A 13,182-nucleotide genomic window follows, 5' to 3' on the forward strand; every position below is an offset into this window, starting at 1 on the left:
ATTACAAAGCTGTAGCCATCAAGACGGTATGGTCCTGGCACAAAAACAGACACATAGATTAGTGGAACAGAACAGAAAACCCAGAAATGGACCCTTTGTCATCTTTGACAAAGCAGGAAACAATATCCAATGGGGGAAAAAAACATCTCTTTAACAAATGATGTTGGGAAAACTAAACAGCAACATGTAGAAGAATGAAAATGGACCACTTTCCTATACTATACACAAAAACAAAATCAAAATGGATAAAAGACCTAAATGTGAGACAGGAAACCATCAAAATCCTAGAGAGGAACACAGGCAGCAACCTCTTTGACATCAGCTATAGCAACTTCTTACTAGATACGTTTCTGGGAGCAAGGGAAACAAAACCAAAATGAACTATTGGGACTTCATGGAGATTAAAAACAAACCAAACAAACAAAACAAAAAACTTCTGCAGAGTGAAGGAAACAATCAACAAAACTAAAAGGCAACCCATGGAATGGGAGAAGATATTTGCAAATGACATACCTGATAAAGGGTTAGTACCCAAAATCTATAAAGAATTTATCAAACTCAACCCCCCAAAAAACAAATAATCCAGCTAAGATATTGGCAGAAGACATGAACAGAGATTTTTTCAAAGAAGACATACAGATGGCTAAAACACAAATGAAAAGACGATCAACATCACTCAGCATCAGGGAAATACAAAAACAAAAAACAAAACCCACGAGATACACCTCACACCTGTCAGAATGGCTAAAATTAACAACACAGGATGTGGAGAAAGGGGAACCCTTTCAACACTGTTGGTAGGAATGTGAACTGGTGCAGCCACTATAGAAAACAGTATGGAATTTCCTCAAAAAGCTAAAAATATAACTACCCTATGATGCAGTAATTGCACTAGTAGGTCTTTATCCAAAAGATACAAAAATACTGATCCAGAGGGATATGTGCACCCTGATGTTTATAGCAGCATTACCAACAATAGCCAAATTCTGGAAAGAGCCCAAATGTGTCCATCAACCATCGACTGATGAATATTCTCAGCCATAAAAAAGAATGAAATCCCGTCATTTGCAACAATGTGGGTGGAGCCAGAGAATATTAGGCTAAGCGAAATAAGTCAGAGAAAGACAAATACCATACGATTTCACTCATACGTGGAATTTAAGAAACAAAACAGATGAACATAGGGGGAAAAAGAGACAGGGAGAGGCAAACCAGAAAACAGACTCTTAACTATAGAGAATAAACGGAGGGTTGTTGGAAGGAGCGGGATGGGCTAAATGGGTGATGGGCATGAAGGAGGGCCCTTGTTGTGTTGTATGTAAGTGACGAATCACTAAACCCTCCACCTGAAACTGATATTACACTGTACGTTAGCTAACTTGAATTTAAATAAAAACTTGGGGGAAAACAACAAATTTCAAGCTGTTGTGAAGTGATCAATAACTGTATATTAAATATTATTGTTTTCCTCCATATTAACACAGCGTCCCTTGGCCAGCTGTCAGATCATTTGGTAGGGTCTTCTCTAAGACCCTAAGAGATGGTTTTTGCAACCTAAGGCAATTGTTTTCAAACTGGGATTTCTGCAAGTTCCTCAACCACTGGGAAGAAGCCAAGAGAGGGTCTCAGCCCTGTCAGCCAGAGGCACTGTGTTGTAATTTTTTTTTTTTTTAAAGCATGCTGGAGTCTACGTTTCTTTTTCTTTTTTTAAAGCTTCCACAGTTTAGAAGAAAGAAAAGGAAGGAGGTAAAAGTTACTAATCTATAATATTAAAGGACAGAAGTTAAAGATTATATTTAAAAGTAGCTTAAGACACCTGGGGGGGCTCATTTGGTAGAACATCTGACTCTTGATATCAGGGTTGGGAGTTCAAGCCCCACCCTGGGTACGGAGCCTACTTAAATCAATAAATAAACAAATAAATAAATGTAGTCTAGGTGTCATTATTACTATGTTCATATTGTAGTAAAGTATTAACAATTAAAGGATTTAATAATATTATTAAAAACTAAAATAAAGAGTATTACTGAATTTTTATATATATAGATAGGTACAATGTTAATACAAGTCTTCAAGTCTTTTAAAAGGACACATAACAAAAAAACCAAAAAAACAAAAAACAACAACAAAAACAAAAAACTGTACTGACCATTTAGCTTAGGGTGACTTCAATAGGTAATCAACCTCATAGGTCACTCCCAATGGCGGTTTCAAGACTATATTAATTTTTGTCATCCTTTCAGGGAGGTCATAGCAAGAAAACAACATTAATTTATATGAATGTCCTATTGTTGAGTGCACTCAAACATAACAAGAAAAACCATTCGGCGATGACGCACAAAATTTTTTGTTGTTAAATTCAACAGATGCTAGTGTAATGAGTGGTAATCTGAACATATTTTGGAAAGAACTTACTAGCCCTTCCCAGTGGGATGGCTACAGTAATAGAACAGATTCCTTGTGGAGGAGGCTGAGGAATTCTGGCTGGCTGGGGTACAATGGGAGGTCACAGTCAAAGTCGCTGGGGTTGGGAGGAAGCACTGTTAGGACCTGTATCCTCACACAGCTCTGAGCTGAGCTGAAATGGGAGCCAACAAACTATGTGATCTAATTCTCCTTCCACCCCCATCTCTCTGCCTCCACAGCCATGCCGGGTTCACACATATTGCCCAAGTTGGTTTCTACCCAGACTCTACAAACAAAGAGGAATTTAACGCCTCTAAACCACCTGGGAACACAGCATCATGTTACACCTTCTCTGTGTCTAAGGACTTCTTGCCTTGCCTTCCTATGCCCAAGTTCCCTTGCAGGTAGCCTGACAGGTGTGCAGGGGGCCTGCCTTGTTGTTGGTGTCTCCCCACTGACCCCAATTTCCTTTTAGACACTGAAATTTTCCCGTGATTCCTAGCCCGTGAACTTGCACTCCTACCACTTCCAGACAAACTTCTCTACTGCCAACTGCCACGACTCAAGAATTTTCCAACCCTTGATTCTCCATGACCCATTTGCCAGCTGTTAGAGCCTTCTGATATTGTCCTTTAACCCCTTGTCTATTGTATGTGGCAATTCCCATTAGACCCCATTCTCTGTCCTGTCAACTCCATTTCTCCTCCCTGCCAAGGATCAAATCTCAAATCATATTCCAGATCCACTCAGGGGGCTCAGAGTGAAGCAGACTATTATGGATCACCGCCCTTTCAAAAACTGTAACACTCTTATTTCAGAAGACAAAGTCAACCTCTGGACAAAAAGATTTAAAAATTATATATAGGGGTGCCTGGGTGGCTCAGTTGGTTGGGTGACCGACGTCGGCTCAGGTCATGATCTCACAGTTTGTGAGTCCGAGCCCCACGTCAGGCTCTGTACTGACAGCTCAGAACCTGGAGCCTACTTTGGATTCTGTGTCTCCCCCTCTCTCTACCCCTCCCCTGCTCACGCTCTATGTCTCTCTGCCTCTCAATAATAAACTTTAAGAAAAAAAAAAAAGAGTCAGATGCTTAACCAACTGGGGCACCTAGGTGGCACCCCTTGACTATACATTTTATTAAATTAAATTTAATTTAATTTAATTAAAAATCAATTTTTCTTGGGGCACCTGGGTGGTTCAGTCGGTTGAGCATCCAACTTTGGCTCAGGTCATAGTCTCTTGGTTTGTAAGTTCAAGCCCCTCTTCTGGGGCTTGAAGTTCAAGCCCCTCTGCTGACAGCTCAGAGCGTGGAGCCTGCTTCAGAATCTGTGTCTCCCCTTCTCTCTCTGCTGCTCCCCCCACTTTCACTCTGTCTCTCTCTCAAAAATAAACATTAAAACAATTTTTTTAATTAAAAAAATCAATTATCCTGGGGTGCCTGGGTGGCTCAGTTGGTTAAGCATCAGATTCTTGATTTTGGCTCAGGTCATGATCTCACAGCCATGAGATAGAGCCTTGTACTGGGCTCTTCACTGAACGTGGAGCCTGCTTGAGATTCTCCCTCTCCCCCCTTCCCCTCACTTGAGTATGTGCACACATGTGCATTCTGTCCCTCTAAAAAAAAAAAACAAAAAAAAAGTATAGTAAAAAAAAGTAGATTCACATACCCAAGTTGTTCCAAACAACTTAAAAAGTTTGATAATTTCTGAATTATCAGTTTTTTAATTTACGTTAATTAAAATTAAAAACTCAGTTCCTCGGGGTGCCTGGGTGGCTCAGTAAATTAAGCACCCGACTTCAGTTCAGGTCATGATCTCACGGTTTGTGAGTTCGAGCCCCACGTCAGCCTCTGTGCTGACAGCTCAGAGCCTGGAGCCTGCTTCAGATTCTGTCTCCATCTCTCTGACCCTCCCCTGTTCCTGCTCTCTCTCCCTCTCAAATATAAAAAATAAAACATAAAAAAAAATTCAGTTCGTTAGTCACAGTAGCCACATTGCAGGGCTCAAAAGCCACTTGTGTCTAGTGGCCACCATATTAAACAACAAAGCTCTAAGCAGTTGCTAACTTAATGTGGATAAATTGAAGCCCAATAAGTTTAGCTGTAATATTTTAATCCCTCGTCACACCCGGGTGGGAAGTGAGGGGAAAATCACTACCATTGGGATAATTAGTAACTGGGTAATTAAGTGACTGGAGACCTTCCCAATGCTACCCATTAAACAGCATTTGCGGCTTTTATTATAAAACACATACACTCACCATACAGTTGGGTGAAAAGAAACAGGTCAATAGACAGACCGACGTTTTTATACTTTTCCAATGTTCACACCCATGGTGAACAATTTCAATACTAGAGGAATGGGATAAAAATCATGATTGTTCAGATCCGGTAGAACTAAATATATAGTAAAACTGCCAAGTAAATATTGTCCATTTTGAAAAGCTGACAGTTTGTTTAAATTAAGACAGTCCTTAAGGACAATACTGAAATATTTGAAAGTATCAAGAAAATAATGGTTTAATGGAAATGACATCCTTACGACAACGAAATGCAGAAGTTCATCTTCGTTCAGTTCGTTTTTCAGTTTTCTGAATAAAGGTTGCATTGCTTTGCAAGGTCCACACCAGGCTTGGTAAACATCTATCACTGGAAGACGAGAACATTTATGAAAAAAAACAGAGTCGAAGAATCTAGAATAGCCGCTTATCCCAATGCTGGGGCAGGGGCAAGGGCACAGATGAGCAGGTTTTTACACTGTTAGTGGGGAGGTACACTCCGTGTTGGGGGTGGTGACAGGTGCCCTGGGCAGAACTCCAAATGGCTGGACAATAGGGGAGCCCCAGTACCTGTTAGGCCTTTGTTCTGCAACATCTCATCCCACAGGCTTTGACTATTAACGACTGTCTGCAAAAAGGAAGGCACTGTAAAGAGGTCCCCAAGTGCCAGCGCACCAAGTAAAGACCGTTGGTAATGTCATACTCACCTGTAACTGGATTTCTCGCTTTTTGCTTGCCATTTATCCACTGTCACATGAAAAAAGGGAAGCAAAACAGAAAATGTTTAAGAGGAAATTTATATGAAGTTATTCTCTATGCATTCAAAGAGGCATCTTAATGGACCGTAGAAATTTCCCTTCGGCAGTATTGAATTACACCACTCCTCTTTTCTGGGGAGAGAGGAGCCAATGCCACTAAAAGATTCCTCGACAACTGGCTGCATCAGGCATACTGTCTTACTCTCCCAATAACCCTGAGGCAAGGAGAGGAGGTACAGTTTCTTAAAAGGGCTCTGTTTCCCTATAGTGTTATGGAGTGTCCTCTCCCCATTTCCATTTGCACACGAGTTAATTGCCTTTGACCGGACTCGTGGATCCCACTCCAGGGAGGTTTAATTTTCAGGACGAGACTATTAGTGTTCTTGAGCACAACGTAAGCTTTCCGCAGCGTGAAACCAGTGAGGCCCAAACGCCACCACCCCCCCCCCCCCATTCTGTAGTGTCACGGGCGCGCAGTGGGTGACAGCAGACCCCAGCACAAAACAAAGGAGTGGCCCAGGGCATGGAAACTACATCCCAGGGAACGGTGCCGGATTCTCCAACAAGCCTTACACAGAACAGAGCCTCCTCTCAGCTACACCGCGCGTTTATACGAAGGGGAAGGAACAGTCCCTGGGGATCCCAACCAGCCGTCTGGACGAGGCCCGTGACCTTTGTGAGCACAGCTCCGACAGGTCCGAGTACCTGGGCGCGGAACAGGTGCCCCACTCCGAAGAGCTTTCAGCCAGCGCAGGTCCTGCGGAAGAGGCCGGACACGGTCCCCGGGACCGCCCCGCAGGAGGCGTGGCCAACGTCTGCACCGCCCCTCCAGGGCCGCGAGACTGGCCCTCCCCCGCGGGGGCGGTGCCTCGAGGCTGCCTGGACTCTGCGCGCAGGCCCAGGGCGGCGAAGCGCGCCCGCCCTGGAACCGCCGGTTTCCTGCGCTTCCCGAGGTGAGACCCCCCCCTGCCCGGTGCTGCTGCGCCTGCCCGCTGAGTCTCCGGGCAGCGCCCTCCGCTGCGGGTGCGTTTGCCACTTGCAGGTTTGATCGCAGCTCTCCTGGGCTCGACGCCTTCCACCGCGGGGCCTGATTTACAGCATAAAATGTGTGCTCCTCAGGTTGGAGTGGAAGGCTCTCTGAAGCCCAGCCTCAGCCTATCTCCAACATCGGCACCTATCCTGGCTCTTCTCCTCCTCTTCTTTCTTTGCCTTCTCCTTCTTCTATTATTTGGAAATAATTTTAGACAGAGCTCCCATACACCCTGGCACGACCAGATCAATAGGCTTATTGGAAGGATGAACTAGGGTATCTACCATGATTACTTTTGAAATCTAGTCAGTTAATAAACGACTACTTTCAAATCGAAAAAAAAAAATGCTAACTTCCCTCAAGTTTTATTAGTTTCCTACAATGAATACTTTTCAGAGATAATGTTTCTGAGCCATCCTTAGCCACCCTCTCTCCGGTGCTCTTGCTTTTTTTCCCCCATTACCCCGGTAATGAAGTTCTTTCTCTTCGCCATTCGTCAGAGTGAGATTGGCTCTATTTTGAAAAATAGGGTGAGTGGCTGGCTTGATCTGGGAATTTTTTGTGTCCACTTTTTACTGGGGAAGAATTCTCTAGTAATATCTATGGCTGGAGTATAGGTTGTGTGCATAACTTCCCTGTTCTTAGCAAGTTTCACGTGGGTCGCTCTGTTCTACCGAGGTGGCATCTTTCTTGTGACCTTTTTATTTCTGTGGTTTGCAGGAGAAATAACTACCAGTACTCCCTACTAGTGTTCATCTCAGTTCTGAGCAGCCTGTGGGAACACACCTCCCATCAGCCCCGCCACACTCACTGTTTGTCTCTCCAAAATGCTTAGCTGTTTCTTGATGTTAAGCTGTTAGTTACCTGATTTCTGGAGTCCATCTCACAAGTTTTTGTGGTTTCAGCCCAGAAAGCCATCTGGTAAACCTCTGGGGAACCTAAGTTTTCCTGTGGGCTCCTGTTGACAGACAACAACACAGGTGTCACAGAGGAGGTGTCACAGACTTTCCTCTTTAGGGATCTCTTTCTAATGCCAAATAGTGGGTTGGACCAAAGAACAACTCAGGGTCAATTTATTGACAACCTGATCTGGTGAAATAGTAGTTACTAGAAATATGTGACAGTCCTTTTAAAATGCCAGATGGTGATGTGCAGGGATATTATATATACTTCATATGTATCCTTAATAGGGGAACATCCTATTAAGAAACCATTCTATAAGTAATCCTGCTCATCTATTTGGTTCACTCCGGGAATGAGGATCCTGTCTACAAAGGTCCATGGTATCCCTTCACCTTTTAGTTATTTCCTGCATCCCAAGTATGCCCACATTGGCTGGAAATCTTTTGTTAATAAAATGTTTTGCTTACCCCAAAATACATCATTGAGCCAGCACCTACATAAAGATATTAGCAGGTGCCACAAATATTCATGCACTAATTTCAAGCAAACTCTTCACATACTTTTGCTACTTAAGGGAAAACATCATTGATACATCAAGAAGTTCCGGTCTATTCTGAAATAAGCACAAACATTTACCAACGATCAAGACATGCAAGGCAAAAGGTGAAATCAGGTTTTGAAACATCACTCCCATTAACTGCAAGAAGCTTAAATGTTGAAGCTTTGAAACATAAACTTGGTGAGCTTTTGCCTTGGGTCTTTCCAGAATGGACTTCAAGGACAAATGCACTCTGACAATGTTACTTATAAGGGATTGTGATGATTCTGGAACAGTACAGAAGATCCTACAGCATGCTAATGCATGTAGGCTTTATAGGAAAACTTCTCAAAGTTTAAAATGGGAAGGTTTGGGGGCACCTGGGTGGTTCAGTCAGTTGAGCGTCTGACTTCGGCTCAGGTCGTGATCTCACAGTTCGTGAGTTTGAGCCCCGTGTCGGGCTCTGTGCTGACAGCTCAGAGCCTGGAGCCTGCTTTGGATTCTGTGTCTCCCTCTCTCTCTGCTCATCCCCTTCCCCTTTCTCTCTCTCCCTCTCTCTCTCTCTCTCAAAAATAAACACAAAAATTTGTAATAACTGACTGGGTGGCTCAGTCGGTTAAGCGACTGACTTCGGCTCAGGTCATGATCTCACGGTTATGGGTTCGAGCCCCACGTCAGGCTCCATGCTGACAGCTCAGAGCCCAGAGCCTGCTTCGGATTCTGTGTCTCCCTCTCTCTCTACCCCTTCCGCACCCACACTCTGTCTCTCTATCTCTCTGTCTCTTGAAAATAAACATTAAAAATTTTTAATAATAAAAAGAAATAAAAAATAAATAAAATGGGAAGATTTACAACAGATGAATGACATAAAAAGGTTGCAATTCTTAAGTAATAATAATAAAACTAATGTGACATCGGTGTGACAATTGGAATAAATGTAGTTGGGGAAGTGAAACCAGAGATAATAAGATCGAAGTCCATTGCAGCAATCCAGGAGGGCTGGGCTAAGGGCCAAAGTGAAGGCAGAGATCACAGATAAGGGGCAAAAAAGACTTAGGAGACATTTGGTGTTAGTATCAACAGGATCTGGGAAGTAGCACTTCGCAGGGATGAGCAAGGAGAAGAAACCACAGAAAACTCTATAAAGTTTCCAATTTCAATGAGTGAATAATGAGAGATGTAAAAAGAGCTATCAGAACGGGAGGGAAGATCACAAGTTCAGGGATTTTAGGATGACAAAGTGGAAGGAGAAGACTAATGAGTCCAACCATTATTGACAGTTAAATCAGGGTTATTATGATCCATGTAATTAGTGAATCCCAAGGGAACAATAGGGCAAAAGTCCTTGAGTAATAGTAGGATGAAGCTTGCTCTGCATGATCAGTAATTTATGAATATATAATGCTTCCTACCTTAGGGCTTTTTCTAACTGCCCCCTCATACATTTTTGTGTGTGTGAAATTCCCATGAGGCAGTATTGGGTAGTGGGGGGTCTTTGTGACCTTGGTCAGGTTTCTTAACCTCTCTGTAGTCTGGTGTTGTTACTGGAGATAATAATAGAACCTATTTAATCACTTTTGTGAGGATTCAATGATTTAAATTATACATATGGCTCAGAACAGTCTTCAGCTTATGGTATACATTCAATAATTGTTATCTATTGTCAGGCAGAGATATAAAGCTAAAATATTTCAATTAGCACTCCTGTGTGGACACCTTATACATCAATCTATCTAAAACCTGCCAAAGTACCTTTCCACAAAGATTTCTATCACTGTTAAATTGAATGGAGACTACTGCTCTAAAGAAAATGCATCAAAGTTAAAAAAAAAAATCCTCCCCCTACTACAGGTGTATATTGACCTTGTGATAATGATGTACTTAGCTCCTGCATCATTTCTTCTTAAGGGAGTGCCATGCTTTCTCCTGTAATCTACTTGACATTTCTACCCTAAATGGCCCAAAGGAAAAATCATGTGGAAATAGAAACTTGAAGTCCAATTTCAAGATACATGCGCACATGTAATAATTAGTGAATTTTTTTTTAATTCTCCCCCAAATCTAGAATGAGTTGGAAGGATTTTTCACAGAGGGTGATGGAGTTACATCGGAACCCCTTGCTGGATTCTTCAGTGCTCTGGTGTGACGTTGTCCTGGCTGAAGCTGAACCTCTGGCCTTGCTCACAGGGAAATGGGGAAGGTGGTGAGTCCTCCTTATGGATGCGTATGTGGCCATGTTTACCTTTTGATCTAGCACCCCGATGATATTACTGTCAACATCTCTGCCTCTGCTCCCCACCTCATTATTTGTTTGACCCTGTTGATATTCATGAAATCTTTTCTTTCGTGAGAAGGGCAAGAGGACATTTGAGTTGGGGTAACCCAAGACAGTGGAGAGAATGGGAGCTTCCATTTCCACTCTGCCCTAAGGAATGGATTTGAGTTCTCATGAGATACTAACCACCTTTGTTGCAGGAAACAGGATGCACCTCACATGGACAAACTGGAGAGGCATGAATAAACGTACTCCTTCCAGAGATGTGAGCAGAAATGAAGAAGCCAATAATGGATACTGATGAAAGCAGACTAGCAACACCACATCCAGGCATGAAGGAACAAAGGGAAGAAAGGACCTTAATGGAACCCGGGGACAGTGGGGCCACTCAGCAGGAGCTGTAGCCTAGAAGGTCTGCAGGCCATACTGGAATTGTGAAGACAAAGTAAGGAAGGGGTAGAAGATAAATGCCTCATCCTCACTCCTCCCTCTGGATGGACTCTCCTACTGGTAACTCCTAGTGGTCAAATCCAACCAGGAGCCCACTCTGATCAGGGCCAGCCTCCCAGTGCTCAGAGAAGGGCAAGGAAGAGAAGAACGGCAGATAAAACAACATATAGGGTTAGAGAAGGGGCAGAAACATATAGGAATGTCTGTCCAGAGACTTAAGAGATTCCAGACATGTTAGCCTGAGCTAACAGAAATATGAAAGACAGTTTGTGAGACTCTGGGCCTAGGCAGAACTGCTTTGTGGGTCAGCCAAGGAAGCGTAGCTGGATTTGGAGAGAAGACCATTCGTTCCGTCCAGCCTTGGAGTCCAGCAGAGCTCTTGCGTTTCAAGGACCATAAATGCTGGAGGCATCAGAGAATCTGGGGCACGGACATTAGAGATCTTGTGCCACTCTGTGGGAAGAAGATTTTGCCAACCAGGAGCGTGTGGTGGCTGCAGCTGATGGTCCCGTGTCTGGACTCACAAGAGGAAGGCTTCCTGGCCCTCAGCTCGGGGGACTGGAGCAATCATAAGTCGCTTAATAAAAACATACGTAGTATTTTTCTGTGTCTTGGGTCATACATTGTATTAGGGTTCTCCACAGAAACAGAGCCAATAGTATATATATGGAGAGATAGAGATTGATTATGAGGAATTATGGAGGCTGAGGAGCCCCGCTATCAGCCCTCTGCAAGCGGGAGACCCAGGAAAACCAGTGGTTAATTCAGTCTGCATCCCGTTTTTCATCCTGCCCAGTTTGAGGGCAGGAGAAAATGAGATGAGATGTGCCGGATTAAGCAGCGAGGCAGGAAAGAAAGGGAATATACTCCTCTCTCCTCTACCTTTTGCTCTGTTCAGGCTTTCAACAGATTAGATGGCGCCCACCCACCTTGAAGAGAGCAATGTACCCAGTCCACTGACTCAGATGCTAGTCTTGTCTAGAAATACCCTCACAAACACCCCCAGGAAATAATATTGTATCTGAGCACCCCGTGGTCAGTGAAGTTGACGTACAGAATTAACCATCACACGCATGCTTAAAGGATTTGGGTTTTTGGTTTTTTTTTTTTTTAATTTGTCTTAGTTTAAGTGTCACTTATGTAGATCCATGGAGACCAGCTACACACTTACGCGAGAAAGAACACCTGGTGTGGAACTGACAGAGATTGGGGCAAAGGAGATTCAAAGGAGGATTCCTCAAGGAGATGGGATCTGAGCACTTACCCCAAGGAAGGATCACTTTTGGAGCACCCAAATGCTTACTTGTAAATTTTTTTAATGTTTATTTATTTTTTAGAGAGAGAGAGAGAGAGACAGAGTGTGAGTGGGGGAGGGGCAGAGAGAGAGGGAGACACAGAGCCCCAAGCAGGCTCCAGGCTCTGAGCCGTCAGCACAGAGCCTGACACGGGGCTCGAACTCATGAAGTGGAGGTCATGACCTGAACCGAAGTCAGACGCTTAACCAACTGAGCCACCCAGGAGCCCTACCAAATGTTTATCTGTGACACAGAGGCCTCTGACGGCTGAGATCAGGGATGGTCCTGGGACAACCGGGGAAAATGGGACTCTGTTGGGAATGCCCACACTACACCATCCCACAAACATTGTAGGGCATCTGATTCCATGGTTGTCTATCATTTGTCCTTCTCTTCCCGATATCTACAAAGATGTTCAATACTCCAGTATTGAAAATTTGCACTTGCAGGGCATTGCTATTTGCACCTTATGAAATGCCACTTAATTTGTACATCAGCTCTCTGAAATAGGATCTCTTATTCCCATTTTGCATCGGAGGAAAACGAATTTCAGAGAGATACAAGGCCAATGTCCTGTAAGAAAAGAGACCTCAGGTACACCTCTAGATGATCTCTGGATGATCCAGATCTGGGCTAATATATTAACTATGAGCCATGTATGGCTGCTGAGGTGCAACTACTCAGAATCAGGATGTGAGACAAGTGCTAAATACAAACCAGATTTTGAAGGGCTTCCTATAAATAAAAAAATGTGAAAAATCTCATTAATAATTTTTATATTGATTACCTCTTTAAATGATAAAATTTGGGATAAAATGGGTTAAAGCCTATTCTTAAATTCAACTTCACCTTTTTCTTTTTCCTGTTTTAATATGGCAACTAGAAAACTTTAAATTACATATGTGGCTCACCTTGGTGACACGCATCACATTTCCACTGGGCAGCACTGATCTAGAATTTCATTTGTGGTGAGTCATCTATTGTCCCAAGCTGCATAACGAGTTGCGCCCCAAATCTAGTAGCTTAACGCAATCATTTCATTATATCTCTCCATTGCATGGGTCAGGAAGTCAGGCGCAGGGTTGGGTGGGCAACTTCTCTGCACCAGGTGATGTGGACTGGGGTCACTTGGTGGTATCCACAAGGCAGCTGGGTGGTCTGGAGGGCCCAAGCAGCTTCATTTGCACATCTGTGCTTTGGCTGGAAGGCTGGGCTCCTCTGGGCTCCTCTCCCCTTCATCTCCATGTAG

General features: G+C 43.6%; 1 protein-coding gene and 1 long non-coding RNA gene across 6 annotated transcripts in view; one reads left to right on the forward strand and one right to left on the reverse strand.

Annotated features, from left to right (window-relative positions):
• The window catches only part of NME8 (NME/NM23 family member 8), a 56,056-nt gene extending 48,626 nt beyond the window's left edge, over window positions 1–7,430 (reverse strand). Inside the window, exons 1-4 of one of the 4 annotated variants that reach the window (XM_047839740.1) lie at window positions 7,337–7,430; window positions 5,392–5,431; window positions 5,255–5,312; window positions 4,948–5,054 (exon numbers count right to left, since the gene is read on the reverse strand). In XM_047839740.1, the coding sequence (XP_047695696.1) occupies window positions 4,948–5,054; window positions 5,255–5,312; window positions 5,392–5,424 (198 nt within the window). In that variant the 5' untranslated portion in view covers window positions 5,425–5,431; window positions 7,337–7,430. Of the gene's footprint in view, window positions 1–4,947; window positions 5,055–5,254; window positions 5,313–5,391; window positions 5,432–6,015; window positions 6,247–7,336 lie in introns of those variants that run through there. The other 3 variants (XM_047839759.1, XM_047839732.1, XM_047839750.1) reach the window with 3 other exon arrangements.
• LOC125155022 (uncharacterized) lies at window positions 6,298–11,237 on the forward strand. 2 transcript variants are annotated; one of them, XR_007148029.1, is made up of 3 exons: window positions 6,298–6,395; window positions 9,979–10,116; window positions 10,389–11,237. It is a non-coding gene; the product is annotated as an uncharacterized LOC125155022 (long non-coding RNA). The 2 variants fall into 2 exon arrangements; XR_007148030.1 differs by having other exon boundaries at window positions 6,343–6,465.
• The last annotated feature ends 1,945 nt before the right edge of the window (window positions 11,238–13,182 follow it).

The sequence above is a fragment of the Prionailurus viverrinus genome, chromosome A2, assembly GCF_022837055.1.
Source record: "Prionailurus viverrinus isolate Anna chromosome A2, UM_Priviv_1.0, whole genome shotgun sequence".
NCBI lineage: Eukaryota > Metazoa > Chordata > Mammalia > Carnivora > Felidae > Prionailurus > Prionailurus viverrinus.